Here is an 18,554-nt window from a genome sequence, read left to right as displayed (position 1 = left end):
ACTGTCCCTCAGACCATTGGAGGGCCTCCACATACAGTGCTCCTCTCACTGACCACCAATGAAAAAGGTGCCCCTTCCGGAAGTGTGGCAGGGGCTGGATAAATGGCCTCAGGGGGCTGCATGTGGCCTGTAGTTTGGGGACGCCTGATTTAGGGTATTGTCATCGGAAGTCATAATCACAAATATCCTGCTAATAAATTGTTTTATTTTTTCTACTTTTTATAGGATAACCACTTATCTACTAAAAGAAGGAAACAAAAGATTAGTTACAACAGTCAATTCATTTTTCTTTCTGTTAGCAGCTATGACAAACGGTTATCAAGAGGAGATCACTGGGTCTGACCAGGCAGTGGCGCAGTGGATAGAGCGTCAGACTGGGATGCCGAGGACCCAGGTTCGAGACCGCAAGGTCGCCAGCTTGAGCGCGGGCTCACCTGGTTTGAGTAAAAGCTCACCAGCTTGGACCCAAGGTCACTGGCTCCAGCAAGGGGTTACTCAGTCTGCTGAAGGCCCACGGTCAAGGCACATATGAGAAAGCAATCAATGAACAACTAAGGTGTCACAATGCGCAATGAAAAACTAATGATTGATGCTTCTCATCTCTCCGTTCCTGTCTGTCTGTCCCTGTCTATCTCTCTCTCTGACTCTCTCTCTGTCCATGTAAAAAAAAAAAAAAATAGAGGAGATCACTGGGGTGACAGAAAAGTCCTGAAAATGGACAGTGGTAATAGTTACACAAGATCATGAATATATACAAAATTATGAATGCCACTGAACTGTACCCTTAAAATTGGTTAAAATGGTAAATTTTGTTATATACACTGTAGCACAATTTTTTAAAGAGACCAAAGTAATAAAATGAGCCTTTGATTTTCCCAGATGTTCATCTCTCTATGCTAACCCCACCCTCTGCTACATAACGGGAGACTCCGAAAAGCAGATGGTCCGTGCAGACTGGGGATGCGTGAAGAGGAGTGTGTGTCTTCCCAGCACCACTGTCAATTCTAAAAAACCATCATAACACTGCTATGAAAGCTGAAGTAATTATATGTGCCAAACTCAGCGCAGACTGATTAAGAATCCGAGTACAAAGGCTGGCCTGGCAGTTAGAAAAGCCTGCAGTGAACTTTATGAGATCAGAAGTCTCATTCCAGCTCTGTCTCTCCCAAGCCTAGGGCAACTGAATGGCTCACCTTCTGTGCTTTGAAGTTGTTTTCTGCTACAAGGCTGTGGTTACCCACACCTTTTTCTAAAGGTGGACTCCCACTATCTACAACTGGCTCCTGAGAAAATGAGGATATTCGCCAGAAAACGAAATTCCTTTCCTCCTTTGAACTGAAAAAGCTCGACTGGCCCCGAGGCTGGGTTAATCCTTGCTCCCGTTCAGATGAGAGGTTCTGTATCTGGGGTTTCGGACGGGACTGAGCAGAGCCTCGGAAGTTCCTGCTAGATGAGGGTCCACCAAGTGAACGCCCGCAGATGGGCCCTATTTAGAAATTAGTCCACTTTAATTACATCTTTAGATTGAATAATTCCATTTACATTACATTTCTGGGTTACAAAACATGGTGCCTTTTGAAGTTCAGTGTCTTCCTTAACCAAACACACCCACACATTCAACATGGACACACCCTCCTAAAACTTCAGTGCATTTACCTTTTGTAAATGTCAAGGTCTGAGCCTTGACAACACAGGTGCTCTCCTCCACTTCACTCCGTCCAGAAAGCTCTCCTCTCTTTCAGAGGCTGCACTGAGTAAACAGCCAAACAAGTCAAAGATTATGGATTCTGTTTACTTGGCTATCACTGTGGGTTACCATTTACCTCTATTATAGAAACGAAGTTATAATCCTAGAGCTGCTAAATTCTAAGTCTGATGCCATGGCATGCTTTCCTTATTTATTCCTGTTACACTGTGCAAGAAAAGAGGTTTCTGCCAATGTCTGTGTTGTAAAGTAAAAAAAAAGAAAAGAAAAAGGCTCTGTCTGTATTCACGCGTTCTCATTCAATAAGTTGTAGTTTGCTATAAAACCAGTCACCAAAAACTTAAAGAGCAAAGGGAAAATGTAGTAGAATACTTGTACAACTATTTCCAGAGCAAAAGGTGCCTGTTAAACCTAAAAAGAAAGCTGAGATTACCTGTCAGTCCACAGAAGATGAGTAGGAGTGCCTGAAATTGAATTCTAGGTCACTTGCCACTGTGTGACCCCGGGTATAGCGTACTAAGCGCACCCGTTGGACTGTTTAGAGAATTCAACGAGGTGATATGTGCAATGTGCTTAGCACAGTATCTAGTGCATCAAAAGTACCCATCAAAGGTGTTTAGCAGGAGTTACTGTTATCATTCTCATGACTGTTATTTTTGCTACTGCTGTTACTCTCTCCTGCCCCTTCAGCTATAAATATAAAAGGAGAAATTAGTCTTACTGGTTAATATCCAACAAAGTATTATTTATCTTAGGAAAATCGGTACACAAGCCTACTACAGCATTCTAATAAATTCTGATCATAAAGTGAAAACAGCATATGCATGGAAAAAAGGCAAAAATGAATGTGGGGCTGAAATTTCCATCATTTTCACTGTGTAGTTGAAGATTTTAAGAATTTTAAAACACTCTGTATTGTTTAAACTGCTTTTAGAAAAAATGTAAATGGAGTTTAGCTGTATTCCTTATGCTACAGCTTAATTAAACTACATATTCATTTAGGATTGTAAGAAAGAAAATTTAGCCTGACTAGGCAGCGGTGCAATGGATAGAGCATTGGACTGGAACGCAGAAGATCCAGGTTCGAAACCCCGAGGTCTCCGGCTTGAGTGCAGGCTCATGCGGCTTGAGTGTGGGATTATAGACATGACCCCGTGGTTGTTGGCTTTAGCAAGGAGTCACTCGCTCTGTTGTAGCCCCCCCAGTCAAGGCACGTATAAGAAAGCAATCAATGAACAACTAAGGAGCTGCAACAAAGAACTGATGTTTCTTGTCTCCCTTCCTGTCTGTCTGTCCCTATCTGTCCCTCTCTCTGTCTCTGTTGCAAGAAAAAAAAAAAAGATAAAAAAACTAAACATGTTTGTTTACTTGACAATTATATGATGGGGTAGAAAAAGAACTCAATAACATTATTCAAATATTTGAGATATGCAAACTCTGAGATAAAGGAAGAATTATTCTATTACAAAAGCTTTGGAGAGAAACTATTGGGTAAAAAAGAAAATTAGGTTTAGGTATGATGATCTAAATCTAAATTTTCAGCAAAGTTACATGATAACCAAAAGGAAAAAGTTTCTTTTAGAGATGAAAACACTCAAACACTAGAAAGTATCTTGTCAATGATCTTTTAGGAAATGATCCGGTTACACCAAGAGAAATTTCCTTGTTTCTATCCTCTCTGGCAACATTTCAGACAGAGTTAGTAAGCACATGTCTTTAACTAAATTCAGTTCTCCCACCAAAATCTTCTCTAGATCTCTATGATTACCATAATTATTTTATCTTTCTTGGTAGAGTTGGTACAGTTTTTAAACATAAATTCATCAGTGTGCCCCAGCATCGATCCTGCCTGAGCTACTCCTGACTCCTAGCTTCCTCCGCCCCTGAAGCTCCGTGCCTCGGGGTATCAAGCTAAGGTAGATCAGGAGCTTTGGAGGAATGACATGCTTTTAGCCCACTGCCAACAGCACATACTTGTAGCCACATGTTAAGGATATCATCTGTAAGGACCATTTTTAAAAGAGGATTTTGTGTTTTCATTAAGCAATCAAGAAAGCTGAAAAGAATATTACCTACATTCCTTTCAGAAAGTAGCAAATGTTGACATAATCTAAAAATGGAATCGGTGGCATATTTCTTGGAATGAGTTTACTGCAAGATAGATACCTGGGTAAAAACTCTCACCTCAAAAAAAGTCAGACTCCAGGGACATTACCTCAGATGGCTACACCGTTAGAAGAGGGCTCATCACATTTACACAGCAAGTAGGAAATGATAGCTTACTATACTGTCAGAGAAAACAATCAAAATAAGTTCTATCCACTCAAAGTCAATAGCAACCGAAGAGTTTTCTTCAGAGTCCACAGCTCCAACAGGGGCTGGGCGAGTGCTGTGAGCCAGCAGATGCAGGGGTACCTCAGGACTCGGAAGGTAAAATGGCCTGGGTCAGAGCCTGACTAGCCATGTAACAGCCTTGCAATGCCGGGGAGGTTCTTCAACCGCTCTCAGTCTTCCTCTCTCGGTGTAAAATGGGGACACCACCACCTACCAAATTAGTGTTAGGTGCATTAAAGATATTGTTTAGGTCCTCATCTAGCAACTTTCATTACACTGCTGACCCTTGACCTTCCCTACACAGTGAATCTCCTTTTGGCATGCTGTTTAAAGCAGATCATCTGAAATCAGTTAGCCAGGAGTTTCTGCTGCCCAGGGATTAATAAAAGGTGCTCTTCTCTGAGGTCCTCTACCTAGCCTTCCATCCAGCTGTTATACAATCAATACTTAATTGACTCTGCAGGCAGAACCAAAGCACTACACTGAAACGAAGAGTGCCCCATATATACATACAGTAGCACACCGCTGATAGGTTAAAAATTAAAATTCTGTTTAAGAGTGACTTTCCCATAAGCAACAATTTTCTTGGTTGAATTTAGTCATTGGACTATTTGCAATCAAATTCAAAGATAGTAGAACCTTCTGGGTTAAGTTTAGCAGAAGATCAGATCTATGGTTTTCTGGTGAAAGCTGGCTCCCTTTTCTCAGGAGAAAGAGATCAGTAGGTCATAAGGTTTCTACCACTTCATGTTGTAAAAATTATGGAAAATGTTCCTAAGTCTCTTGCGTGGTGGGATGCAGCCATCTGCCTGATGCACTAAGGGAACACTGTAACACACAGGAATGACTTATTCCTGGTGTTCTAGGAACATTTAGAAAATAAGAAAACTGCCCCTTTTCCCATGAGGGCATTTCACTCATAATACTCACATATTTTCTCATTGTTTATCTGTGTCTTTGAAATACTAACCTTTTATTTAGCTTTAGCTCTTTGTATCTCAAATGCTATTAATTTATTTAGTTCAAAGTTTGGCCTTGTTGTTTCTATTTATAAGCAAAGAACACTGGAGTAGCTATTCAAAAGGTGGGCGCCTATGGTGTTTATAGAATGTTCTCTATCTCTGGGGATAAAATGAAAATATTTTTGAAATGTCATCTAGTGAAAGCAGGTTGCAGACTTCAAGGTCTGATGCCTACTATTAATACAACAGGCAGGTAGAGAGCCTCCCTGAGGGCCGGCACCTTGCCTTCCACACGAGGTTTGTAGTCTCAGCATGCCACCTCCACAGTCCTCATCCCTGGGCAGCCTCGCCAGGTCACCCCGTTGGTGCAGAGTACCAAAGTGGCTGTCTGGGAGAAGGGGGGGGGGCTGAAATCAGGAGTCCTGCAGTCCCCACACGGAAACCCACCTCCCACAGGGGCTCCTGTAAGTCTCATGGGATGTTATACTCCTCACATAAATGTAGGGTCTATACATTATTCTTACTTATTTCTGTGTCCCCCAAAATGCCTGGTCAGCAGTAAGTATTCAATAAATATTTGCTAAGCTTAAACAAATTAATGTTATCAACAACTAACAATCCCTTTTTTTAGTCTATCAGATTATTTACTGGTCACTAACTTAAGAATGTTAAAATAATGCATTTTTAACAAAGGACAACATCTGGATAGCTATTTCAATTTTAGACTCTAATAAAGGTGGTATAGCTAAAAGCAAATAATTCTGAAACCAAAGCGCACGCACAGGTGCCTGGGAGTAGATGGGACATTAGAGGGAGGTGTTGAAGGCCAAGGCCTTCAGGTACTACCTGGCCCAAGGCAGAGTTTTGCTTCGAATTGGTCCTGTTTTAATTAAGCCCCAAGAGTTGACTTCTCTTATGTAACAAAGCACACTGCTAATTGTCCTAAATCAAGCTGCAGAATTATCTCTGCCCTCCTATAGTAGTGAAAGTACTTTCCACTTTAATGTTCATTTTTTAAATTTGGTAAATTACTTAATTTACCAGGTTGACTTGGGCTTGTATTATATGAGTTATAAAACACAAGGAATAACCTACCTTTAATTTAATTTATTTTATTTTTAGGTGAGAGGAGGGGAGATAGTGAGATAGATGCACCCCGACCAGGATCCACCCGGCAACACCATCTGGGGCCAATGCTTGAGTACCAAGCTATATTTTAGTGCCAGAGCATGAAGGCTGATGTGCTCTGTCAGAGCTATCCTCAGCATCCAGTGTCATGCTTGAACCAATCAAGCCACTGGCTGTGGGAGGGGAAGAGGAGAAAAGAAGGATAAAAAAGCAGGGGATGGGGAGCAGATGGTGGCTTCTTCTGTGTGTTCTGACTGGGAACTGAACTCGGGATGTCCGTACACCGGACTGACGCTCTATCTACTGAGCCACCGGCAAGGGCCAGGAATGACCTACTTTATGATAACTTGTAGAACACTGGTTATGTATAGTGTAATAAATATATGTAGTGTTGAGAGGAAAAGCTCTACAGAAAACACAAAACATCTCAGCCAGCCAAACAGATGGTGTTCATTTAAGAACCATGGCTTCTTCTTCCTTCTTTGATCAAAAGATTGAGGCGAGTGAAGCGGGGTCCCGATGCCGGTGCTGTGAGGAGGACGAGGGTGGACAAGTGGCAGGAGAACAAAGGCGCACCTGATACCCAGACAACCGAGCAGACACAGTGTCGGAGATAGAGGCGAGGGAGATACTGAACAGTGGGTGACGGAACGCCTTTTCCACGTCTTTTCTTTGTCATAAAAGAGCTTCACTGAAACGAGTAGGCGCATAGAATACTTGGAAATATTTATGTGATGTCAGAGGTTTCCCTCTTCTCACAGAGCTTACACTTTATTAGGGAGCGCAGATCATAAACTAATAAATAAAATAGGTCATGTTATGTCAGGAAGTACAGGGGTGCTATAAAGAAAGAACGGAGGAAGGAGGCCGAGTGACGGGGAAGGTCAACCAACCAGCGGGGAAATAAGACGACATACATTTATAGCTTCTGAGCAGCCCATCAAAACTCATCTGAATAATTTACTTCCTTTGGAACAACTTTGCTTGCTAGTTTTAAATCATCTTATCTTTTAATACTTAACCTGCCTGCGAGGGGGTTTCTTCCACACTCCGGGGTGGGTCCTAAGAAGCCTCTGTGTGTGTCTCCTGAACACGCCCGGCACTGATTTCCAGGGAGACCCCGATATCCAAGGGGCACGGCTGACTAGTCAGGCAGAACCTGTCATGCGTTAATGTTCATCTCACTTAATTAAAAAAAAGGGCAGAGAGACATAGTTGAAACAATAAACAGGAATAACCATGAAGCTCATGCACACGACTGATCACATGCAGCGCCGGGCTTGCCAGCATTGCCGCTCACTGGCAATAAGGCAGGACTAACCAGATTAGTCATGTGGGTGCTTTAAAACTGAACGTTATAACTACAACTAATTTTTAGTGCTATGAAACAAAGTAAAATGCCTGTTCTGTTTAAGTGACTCTGTACCCATTAAAAAAAAAAAAAAAGATTTACTGATTTTAGTGAGAGGAAGGGAGAGAGAGAAAGACAGGAACATTGGTCTGTTCCTGTATGTGCCCTGACTGGGGACTGAACCGGCAACCTCCGTGCTTCTGGATGATGCTCTACCCAACTGAGCTATGCACATAGCCAGGGCAGTGTACCCATTTTGACAGTAGAGAAAATCAATCATGCCAGTGTTGAACAATGACTGTTTATGTAGCTTTCTTACTTTAAATATCAGCTGTACTGCCAGTAGACTTACTATTCCTTGTTTGTGCCATCATGTTTGTATTGTACAAATAACTCAACAGTAAAGCCACATGCTAGGCACATTGAGCCTATTAGGTTAGTGATCAAGTTATTAAACATATCAAAGCATCAAAGTGCTCATTACCTAAAGACATTAATCATTAAAAGTAGATAAAATTTTTTTTGTCAATTTGAATAAATGTGTCATCCTGTCGATGAGAACTGTCTAAAACCAGAACGAAGCTGCCTGGTGACAAGGTGGGTTTCCCATCAGGAGCAGTCTGGGAAGAAGTGCTTCCTAGTCTGACGCAGTGCAAGGCCCCATCAGTGTCTCAGGAATTACAGGCTACTTGAGCAAAATTCTACACGTTGGCTGAACTGTTCTAGGACAATGGGCCTACTTCTTGCTTCTATTTCTGTCATATTCCTTTTAATACCTCACACTTCCGATGACCACTGCTCCCACTCCTCTAAGCGCTGGGTTCCTAACCACTGTAACAGCCTGGCCATTTCTGCAGTTGTGACAGCAGGGCACTGGGTGCTGTTCCTCGTGCCTCTCACTCATTTCCGTGCCGATTAATTCCAAAACCTGCCACTTTTCCTCATAAATATTTCTTAAATCATAAAACCTCTTTCCCTCCCGACTGCTTACTCTGCTGGGCCCAGTCACCCTCTTTCACCAGGATGACTGCCAACACAAGGGCCTCTTCAAATCAGAACTTACCACAACCCCTTCCTCAGCAGTCAGTGAATGCTACAATCCGTAAGTCTGATCTTCCCTTAAAGATACTGTCAATGGCCCTGGCTGGGTGGCTCAGTGGATACAGCATCATACTGGTGCACCCAGGTTGTGGGTGTGATCCCTGGTCAGGGCATGGACGAGAAGCAATCAGTGAGTGTACAACTAAATGGAACAATTAAGTAGAACAATGAGTTGATGCCTCTCTCTCTCTCTCTCTCTCTCTCTTGTTCTCTCCTTTCCCCTTCTACCTCTCCCTACCTCTCTCTCAAATCAATGCAAAAATTATATATATAAAAAAGTAAAAAAACCCAAAACACTGTCAATGCTTTCTCATGGTCTTCAGAATAAATGCCAAAAATCTTTCGGAGCCCATAGTACTCTCCATGACGGATGCCTGCCTACCTCTCTAGCCACATTTTGTGCCATACTTACACTCCTCCAATCACGTGCCTTTGTGTGCCCCACAGGAAGTGGCACCATCACTGGAAATGGCTGCCCAGAAACAGGGAAACGCGCAGATGGAGCTCCGGTGGGCAAGAACGACCAGTGGTAGTGCATTACCAAAGAGGCTTTGTTTTTCATACTTTCAATTTGAGGTCGGTTTTGTATTCACTGAAAAGCTGACGCTAGTACAGAGAGTGTCTGTATATTCCATACCCCATCAGTCCATTTCCAATGTGATCTGACCTTTGATGGCACCCGTGTCATAACTAATGAACCAGTATCGACACAGCACCACTGACTAAGTCATACTCTACTTAGAATTCCTTAGTTTTCACCACGTGTCCTTTTTCTGTTTCCCCATCCCACTCAGGACACCACACTGCATATACTTGTCCTCTAGAATGTGGCAGTTTCTCAGATTTCCTGGTTTTTGATGACCTTGGCAGTTTTGAGACATCTTGGCCAGGTTTTGGTACTTTGCCCCTCAGTCTGGGTTTGCCTGGTGCTTTTCTCATAGTTACACCGAGGCCATGGGCTTGGGAAGGAGAAGCAGAGAGGTGAGGGGCCGCTCTCTTCACATCATTTAAGGGTGTACCTCGCCGCCTGGCCCATCATTGTAGATGGAGACCGTGCACACCTGGTTGAGGCAGGATCTGTCCATGTCTCCATTATCAAGTCACCTTGATTCCCCCCTTTCACACTGTCTTCTTCAGAAAAAAATCACTCTGAAAAGCACACACTTTAGGGGTGGGGAGTTATGTTCCCCCTCCTTGAGGAGGAATAACTACAAAAATTATCTGAAATTCTCCTGCAGGGGAGATTTGTCTACTCTCCCTACTTAGTTGTTTTTTCAATCATTGATGTCAGTATGGACTCACAGATATATATGTTATACTTTGCATTACATTCTAATATCCATCTGGATCCTCAAATTGCTGCAGCTTTGGTCACTCTTTTCAGTGGATGCCTGGCTCCCTGACAAACCCCCGTCATTATGTGTTTCTTCTCTGCTCCTACCAGTTGTTCAGGCTCATATGGCATACTTAGCCCTAGAACTCACCCATTCTTCAAGGAGCTCTGGTCCTTCTCCGTGGAGAACAGTGTGAGACCAAGAGTTGAGTACTGGGTGTGCTGAGTGCTAACAGGGCCAAGAATGTTTTTAAAAGAGAAGAGAACTCGTCATAGATTGGATAGGGAGGACCTTTTGGAATATAAACTACAACTGTCTGCTTTGTTTCTTGGGCAAAAATAATATGTAATATATTGGAACAGATGATATAGAATATAATACAGGATAATTATGGCAAAACGGAGTGTATTTTGAAAACCAGAAAGCTCTGCAGAAATGTAAGGCATAATGACTTTAATTAGCTTAATGTAAGGCCCTGAGGACTTCTAGACTTGGGTTCCAAGAGTCAATAGTTTCTCAACACAGGAAAACACACTGAGGGGAGGTTCATTGAGAATTGACTCATTTATATACTATTTCTTTTATTCTTATCTGATGTTGGGTCCTTTTTAAAACTCTGTTATTACTTTGTATCTGTACTTGCATACTGCTTTTGGCCACAAAGAGACATAAAAATAAAGAGTTTCTCTTCTAGAAAGGAGCACAGAAATAAAGTTGCTTAGTGTTTGAAAATAACCTCCAGAATGCTAAAATCTTGGACTTTAACCTTCCTTTCCCTCACAAAATTTGTTTTGCAAAAGTTGAAGGGTGAAAGCACAAGGAATGTTATAACCAGAGGCAGAAACAAGAAACTTAACACAAAACATCACACTCACTCTCTGTGCTGAGAATCTCTATCAGAACCACCATGACTAACGGCAACCATGAACTAAGTCAAGAGCTTCGCCACAAAAGACTAAAAGAGCTCATGTGAAAATGGATTAAGGAACTTTATTGTGGATCAGAGGATGGCAGACAGGCCTCTCCAATGTCAATGGGAATAGTTAGGATGTGACTTCAGACTTTGGGGGTCACTAAGTCAAGGCTAATGTCACCTTCCATGTTCTAAAGACCAGCTCACTCTCAAGTCTGAACGTAAAGACCTGAAGAAGATGTGAAAGTCAGGAGGACGGTCAGCACAGAAAGAGAATGAACTCTGACAGCTTCCCTGTCTCTAGGAATGTGGACAGGAAGACCCATGTGACGGGGTTAAACGAGGCCGCACAGCAGAAAGCACCTGGCACATGGCAATTTTTCAACATGTGAGGTTTTTTTTCCTGGTTATTTAAAGATACGTAAAATCCGAACCTAAAAACTCAGTGAGGGCCATTTACTCAAGGATGTTAGATAATATAAAACACAAAAGGTAGTCTACAGAGAATGATATGCATCCTCTAACGAGGTACTTATGTCATTCATAAAGTGCTGAAATAATAGTTTCAGTCCCATAGAATTCCACTCTTTTATTTGTTGTAGTAAGAAATACTTCTGCTTCCCAATGGGTACAAAATGTTACTTCTTTGCTACTCACATACCTTACTATGTTTATCTTTCTAGAAAACCATATGTTTCATGAAATGATTGTAATAGAAACTAACCTTGGGTCATGTTCACCATAGCACTTAGAAAATATATATTGTTTAAATGGCAAAATGAATGAAAACATCTTATCACAGTTTCTTTTAAGCAAAACCTTTAAGTTCTCTTATTACTTAGAAATGATATTTAACATCAACCAAATAACGTTGTGGGGATATAGAATGAACAGCAGTTAACTTAGTATTGACAACGAATATAAGGAACTCAACCTCACCCCAGAATTCTCGGCAATTAAGAAGTTGGTTTCACCTGACCAGGCAGTGGCGCAGTGGATAGAGCGTCAGACTGGGATGCAGAGACCCAGGTTCGAGACCCTGAGGTCACCAGCTTGAGTGCAGGCTCATCTGGTTTGAACAAAATCCCACCAGCTTGAACCCAAGGTCGCTGGCTCCATCAAGGGGTTACTCGGTCTGCTGAAGGCCCACGGTTAAGGCACATATGAAAAAGCAATCAATGAACAAGTGTTGCAATGCGCAATGAAAAACTAATGATTGATGCTTCTCATCTCTCTCCATTCCTGTCTGTCTGTCCCTGTCTATCCCTCTCTCTGACTCACTCTCTGTCTCTGTAAAAAAAAAAAAAAAAGTTGGTTTCAGTGTTTAGTGGGGAAGAAAGTAACTGAATATTGTGCCTATTACATATAACTTTATATATGCTATGAATGTGTTTAAAACTAGACAAGGAGACAATTTGAATCTGTAATGCTATTTCTATTGCATCTATCATATCAACATAATTCACAAACACACACACACTTTCAGTGACAGACTTTAAAGGGTGCTATGGTGAAGCAGATTAGAAAGAAATGTTATGAAGTCAAATCATATTTTATCTCCACTACGGACTCTCTCAAGTAACTTACAGATAGTAAATGGTTTTCTGGTGTACCATGTAACTGCTTTCCTCTCTGAGGAAGGAAATCCTATTTTAACCACTATTTTGTGTCTTTAAATGGTGTTTAGAGTGTTGAGAGAAAACCAGTAACTGGTGAGTGTGGAAAGACAACAGGAGAAACGCAGAGGGCTGCCACGTCCTCTGGGACCTCCTTAGACTGGGTTCTGGTCACAAGAAGGTTCTGTCTGTGGACATTAGGAAAGACCAAGGCAATCGGAACCAATGATGAATTACTCTAAAAAAACGAAGTAACTTAAAAGTTCACCTGTGTGGTATTTATTATTCAAATATTAAAACTATTATATATTTGATTTCATTGAGTATGTATCATTCAAGAGCATAAGTTCAATGCATAATAAGCATTCTGACTCTGAGAAATGGCTCGCAGTTAATTTGAAACTCAAGTAAGAAAGTAGGTATAGTTGTCCCTCGCCATATCACAGTTCACTTTTCCCGGTCTCACTGTATTGCGGATTTTAAAATTGTATATATCTTATTTTGTATTGCAGATTTTTCACTATATCACGGGATTTTGCAGTATATAGGTATTTTTTATATATTTATTTTAATTATTTCTGCAGTAAAATAAGCATTTTCTAGCCTAAAAAATTGAGAATATAAAAATATTAATTAAAACATATTAAAAGAATATTAAATCTAAATACATAGTGTACAGTAGATGAGTAGACAAAGACTCCCATATATGGAAAACGGAGTCATGCCGCTCCACTTGAGCTAGTTTGCCCAGGTGAGATCGTACACCACAAGTGGGAGGCAACCTACCAGAGCACTGTGTTCTGTATCCTGAGTGTAGATTTAAGAGTGTAGAAAGTGTTTAAGAGCATTGGAAGTGTTTATAAAAGTGTGGGAAAGGTTAGTAACAGTGTTGGAAAGGTTTATAAGAGTGTGAGGAGGGTTTATAAAGCCTGAAAATATATATAAATAAAATAAATATAAGATTGCTACTTTGAAGATTTTTGCCTATCGCGGGGGGGTTCTGGAACCTAACCCCCATGATAGACGAGGGACCACTGTAAATAAAGTTGTCATTTGGTCAGGGATGTGCAGAATTTGAAGGTACTACAGTCATCCCTTGGTATCCATGGGAGACTGGGTCCAGGAACCCTCACGGATATGAAAATGAAGATGGTCCAGTACCTTCATCAGTTCTCCGTACCCGCGGAGGGAAAACCTGTGGATGCAGAGGGCTGACTGGATCCCTTTCTTTATGCTTTGCTACTTAATGTAATTCTTCACATTTGTCTAGTAAGTAGTTAAATAAAATATACACAGCACCTATAAAATTACATTTTCACACAATAATAATACCAACCTGATGGTTTATGCTTTTCTATCACAACGCTCAGTAATTTCACCAAACAACCCTGCTCGGGCTACCTGAGTGTAAGGCTATGTGCCTTCATCTATGGCAGCGGTTCTCAACCTGTGTTTTGGTCGTTCGACTCCCGCCGGGGTCACGACCCACAGGTTGATCTATGGCATTCCTGTTTGGGGAAGAAGCCGGCTGTATACAAGAAAATGAGAAGCCATTGCTGCTCTTGTCTTACAAATCTAACTCTATAAAGTGACAACAGGCATAACTTGTTTACATGACTCCCATTCATCTTTGGCATGTAACAAATTATGTGAATTAATGAGATATGACAAAACAACATTCAGGAAAACATTTAAGTTTAAAAGCAGAACTGTTCTATTAGTGTTAACTAGAAAAGGAATACTTTATCATTTCTAGTTTGAATCATGGTCTTAATTTTCTCTTGAGTCTGTGAATTTTAGTTTTGAAAATATTAAATTGCTTAACACAAAAATGTTTCATATAAAAGAATAAAATTTAAAAAAAAATTTTTTTTTACAACATTCTTGGAAGCCGAGTAGAAAAATATACCAGCCAAAAGACCAACACTGAAAAAGGTTCCATTTGTGTTTCTTTTGACGAACCACAGGTAAGCTAATATTTATGTGCAGAGAGCACTAGACCCTGGTCTGAAAAGCACAAGCTAAGCACTGCTACTGGGCAAACGCAGATAACAGAGCAGTCCTGAAGCACCTCTGCTGAGCACCAAACCACCAGCTAAAAAGCACACAATTGAAACTATCTGTTGCGTACTATTATAAGCCAATTACTTTCACTCTCACATGAGTCCACACCCTTCACTAGGTGTCTGTCCCACAAACATGTGAGACAGCACAGATGGAGAGAGATCCTGCTCTCTGCTGCCAGAAGTCATAGGTTCAAATCCTGGCTCTTCTACTCACTGCCTCATGACAGATCAGGAGCTGGCCTGTTTCATCAGCTGTAAAATGGGGATAACAATTCCTACCTCATAGGGTTGCTAGAAGATCGTTCATTACATGAAAAACATTTAAAATGGGGTCTGGAAATAGTCGAGTTCAACAGGGTCAACTGCAAAACTCAAGTGGCATTAGAAAGCCTTCTTTATCTTGAGAGGTCAACTCCCCAGGCTAACCCACTTGTGGGAAGCTGAAGTGTTGCTAGCAAAGGACAGATGCGACAAAAATTGCAGTCTGTCTGGGCCGGCTGGTGTGTTTGCAGATCTGCCGTGGCGCTGGGCAGACAAGCCTGCACGAATGTACTTTCCTGCGTAAGCTGATGGAATCCCACGAGTTCCACCAGAGCCAAGCTTTTCTAGACTTTCATTCCTTCACCTTCAACACTTGTAACAGCGCCCGGCACGTAATCAGCACTCAATAAATATCTGCTGATCTAAATGAATAGCTGAAGAGAAGGATCTGGAGCTCTGCTGAAAGGGGCAACAGGCATTGGACTAAAGAGATCTAGGCAAGAAAACATTCATGTCAGACCTATTACTGTTAGGGCCCACTCAATTATTATAATGAAAACAATACTTCACTAATATAGGAAGTTATTTTCTAAATGACATTTTTATCAGATAGTCAGGGGAGGGGGGTCAATGGCAAATATAATTGTCAATATACTGAAAGTATCCAATAATATTCACATCTTCCTTGAAATATTTGTGAGAACATTATATAAAAAATCATGATGGTCACTTCCATTTACAATAATACTTTCAATAAAAATACTTGAATTTAAAAATTACCAGAAAAGTACATAGGAAAACAAGTATGGTGTTGCCTCAGAGAATTAGGCTCTAATTTTTCAATGAGTGAAAAGTCCAACTTGATGTCTGGAATTTCTAGCAAATGTGTAGCTAAGATTTCATAGAAAGAAAGGAATAAGAAATAAGTGAGTTCTGTTGGCTAAAGAAATATACAGAAATCTATTTTAATCTAATGAAAAATTTTCTGATAATTAATGACAAATTTATGACAAATTTAACAATTTCCTATTAGAGTGTAACATTTCAAAATCTAAAGCCTAAAATTCTATCCTGCCATCTAAATAAAACATAATCACAATTGGTTATTTGGAATACAATTAAATTGAAATGAACATTAGAATAGAAATATGATACAATTAACTTGTTATTTAGGATACAGTGAAATGGATTCTCACAAAAAGTTGAAGCATTATTTCTTTAAAAGAAAAAAATAAATACAGAGAAATATGAAACCACTTTCATTCTAGATAATCAAAAACATAACTCAAAGGCAGGGGTCCCCAAACTTTTTACACAGGGGGCTAGTTCACTGTCCCTCAGACCGTTGGAGGGCTGGACTATAAAAAAAACTATGAACAAATCCCTATGCACACTGCACATATCTTATTTTAAAGTAAAACAAAAAACTACAAAACAAAACAAAACAAAAAAAAACCAAAATGGGAACAAATACAATATTTAAAATAAAGAACAAGTAAATTTAAATCAACAAACTGACCAGTATTTCAATGGGAACTATGCTCCTCTCACTGACCACCAATGAAAGAGGTGCCCTTCCAGAAGTGCAGCGGGGACGGATAAATGGCCTCAGGGGCCGCATGTGGCCCGCAGGCCGTAGTTTGGGGACCCCTGCTCAAAGGGCTAATACTCAAAACATATACCCATAAAGCCTTAAAAAAGGTTCCAGTTCTCGGTTTGGTTTACCTTGCACCATGAGCATGGGCTCCCTGCCCCCGCCGTGGGCCAGCATCTCCCTCCGGTAGCGCTCCCCCGTCATCCTGGGGAGACAAGAGACTGCTGCAGGCACCTGCAAGCACGGCCGGCTGGACCCCATTCACACTCATCTGGAGTTTCCCAAAAGAATTCACCCCAATTCTGTGCTCAGAAAACCTGCCACCATGAGACATTTCAGCTCTTTTTTTTTAAAATTTTTTTTAAATTTATTCATTTTAGAAAGGAGAGAGAAAGGGAGAGAGAGAGAGACAGAGAGAGAAGGTGGGGAGGAGCTGGAAGCATCAACTCCCATATGTGCCTTGACCAGGCAAGCCCAGGGTTTCAAACCGGCCACCTCAGCATTTCCAGGTCGACGCTTTATCCACTGCACCACCACAGGTCAGGCGAGACATTTCAGCTCTTTATTTCTTTGCTTCTGAAAATCCAATTCCAATTTTTGAATTAATCCAATGAGTAAGACAATATATAGTGTGTCCGTAAAGTCACGGTGCACTTTTTTGACCGGTCACAGGAAAGCATCAAAAGACGATAGAAATGTGAAATCTGCACCAAATAAAAGGAAAATTCTCCCAGTTTCATACCTATTCAGTGCAGTTTAATGTGGGCTCATGTACAGATTTTTTAGGGTTCCTTAGGTAGCTATCCCGTATAGCCTCTACAGACTTGTCACTGACTGATGGCCTACCAGAATGAGGTTTCTCCACCAAACTAACGGTTTCCTTCAACTGCTTATCCCACCAAGTAATGTTATTCCTATGAGGTAGTGCTTCATTATAAACGCACCGATATTCACGTTGCACTTTGGTCACGCATTTGAATTTAGCAAGCCACATATCACACTGAACTTTCCTCTGTACCGTCCACATCTCGACTGGCATGGCCGTGGGCTGCTCCGCTGCATACATGGTGTTACATCATCATCTGTGCATGTGCACATGCTGCCACATCATCCTACAGAAACTGGGAGGGTTTTCTTTTTATTTGGTGCAGATTTCACATTTCTATTGTCTTTTGTTGCTTTCCTTTGACGGGTCCATGACTTTATGGACACACTGTATTTACTGTAAAAGGCTAACTATATTTTTAGCTGCTTCGTAGCAAGCAATTTTCTTCATAGAAAGGATTATTTCATTTATGTATTACAGAACAGGTAAGATTATATCCTGTTCTCCATCTTTAGGGAGATTCAAAATAATTTATGCTGTTCTTTACTTTCATAAAAGAACTCGATGGCACCTGACAAGAGAAAAATAACATTCGGAAACAAAAGTGAAGGAAAAAAGCTGGCAGGAGAGCACTAATGACCCCAGGAGACCTTGGCCAAGGATAAGAGCAGAGGGAGCAGAGAGCTGCTCTGGCTTGTGTGGGCAGCAGAAGCGAAGGCGGAAGCAGCTATTTCTCATCTACGGACACTCCTGGGCAGTGAGGGTCTACAGGGAATACTATCTGAAACACTTCAAAGGCAGATTTTTAAGAATTTTTATAAACAGAAAGTCTCCAAATTAACAACACCTGGAGACAAGCTATTTAGCACTACTTCTATTGTATGGAAAATACAATTCTTTTAATGCAAATGACTACACACTATGTTAATATAAGCTAAATAAAGTTTGATGTTTTCATTCCATTATTTCTGTAGCATTTTTTTTTAAAGTTTGGGGACCCCTGCCTTATACCATGAAGCACTTATTTTTATTTTATTTTATTTATTCATTTTTAGAGAGGAGAGAGAGGGAGAGAGACAGGGAGAGAGAGAGAGAGAGAAGGGGGAGGAGCTGGAAGCATCAACTCCCATATGTGCCTTGACCAGGCAAGCCCAGGGTTTCGAACTGGGGACCTCAGCATTTCCAGGTCGACGCTTTATCCACTGCACCACCACAGGTCAGGCCTGTAGCATCTTTATGTAAGGCAATTTTATGAACACAATCTCTAATTGGAATTTTTTGACAGTGCTACTGTATCAAAAATATGTTCATATCAAATGCTAATTTGGGTTGCAGTGAGAGCTAAGGCAAAGTGTGCCCCAAA

At 41.0% G+C, this 18,554-nt stretch overlaps 1 protein-coding gene across 2 annotated transcripts in view; it reads right to left on the bottom strand.

Moving 5' to 3' along the window:
- MIPEP (mitochondrial intermediate peptidase) overlaps nt 1-18,554 on the bottom strand; it is a 175,907-nt gene that overhangs the window by 8,693 nt on the left and 148,660 nt on the right. The window contains exon 18 of one of the 2 annotated variants that reach the window (XM_066236844.1): nt 16,497-16,570. The exons of the other annotated variant lie outside the window; for it this stretch is intronic. Coding sequence (XP_066092941.1) covers nt 16,497-16,570 — 74 coding nt within the window. The remainder of the gene's footprint in view (nt 1-16,496; nt 16,571-18,554) is intronic. 2 annotated transcript variants of the gene reach the window in all.

This window comes from Saccopteryx bilineata, chromosome 6 (genome assembly GCF_036850765.1).
Source record: "Saccopteryx bilineata isolate mSacBil1 chromosome 6, mSacBil1_pri_phased_curated, whole genome shotgun sequence".
NCBI classification, from domain to species: domain Eukaryota; kingdom Metazoa; phylum Chordata; class Mammalia; order Chiroptera; family Emballonuridae; genus Saccopteryx; species Saccopteryx bilineata.
This window is presented reverse-complemented; position numbering and strand designations above follow the sequence as displayed.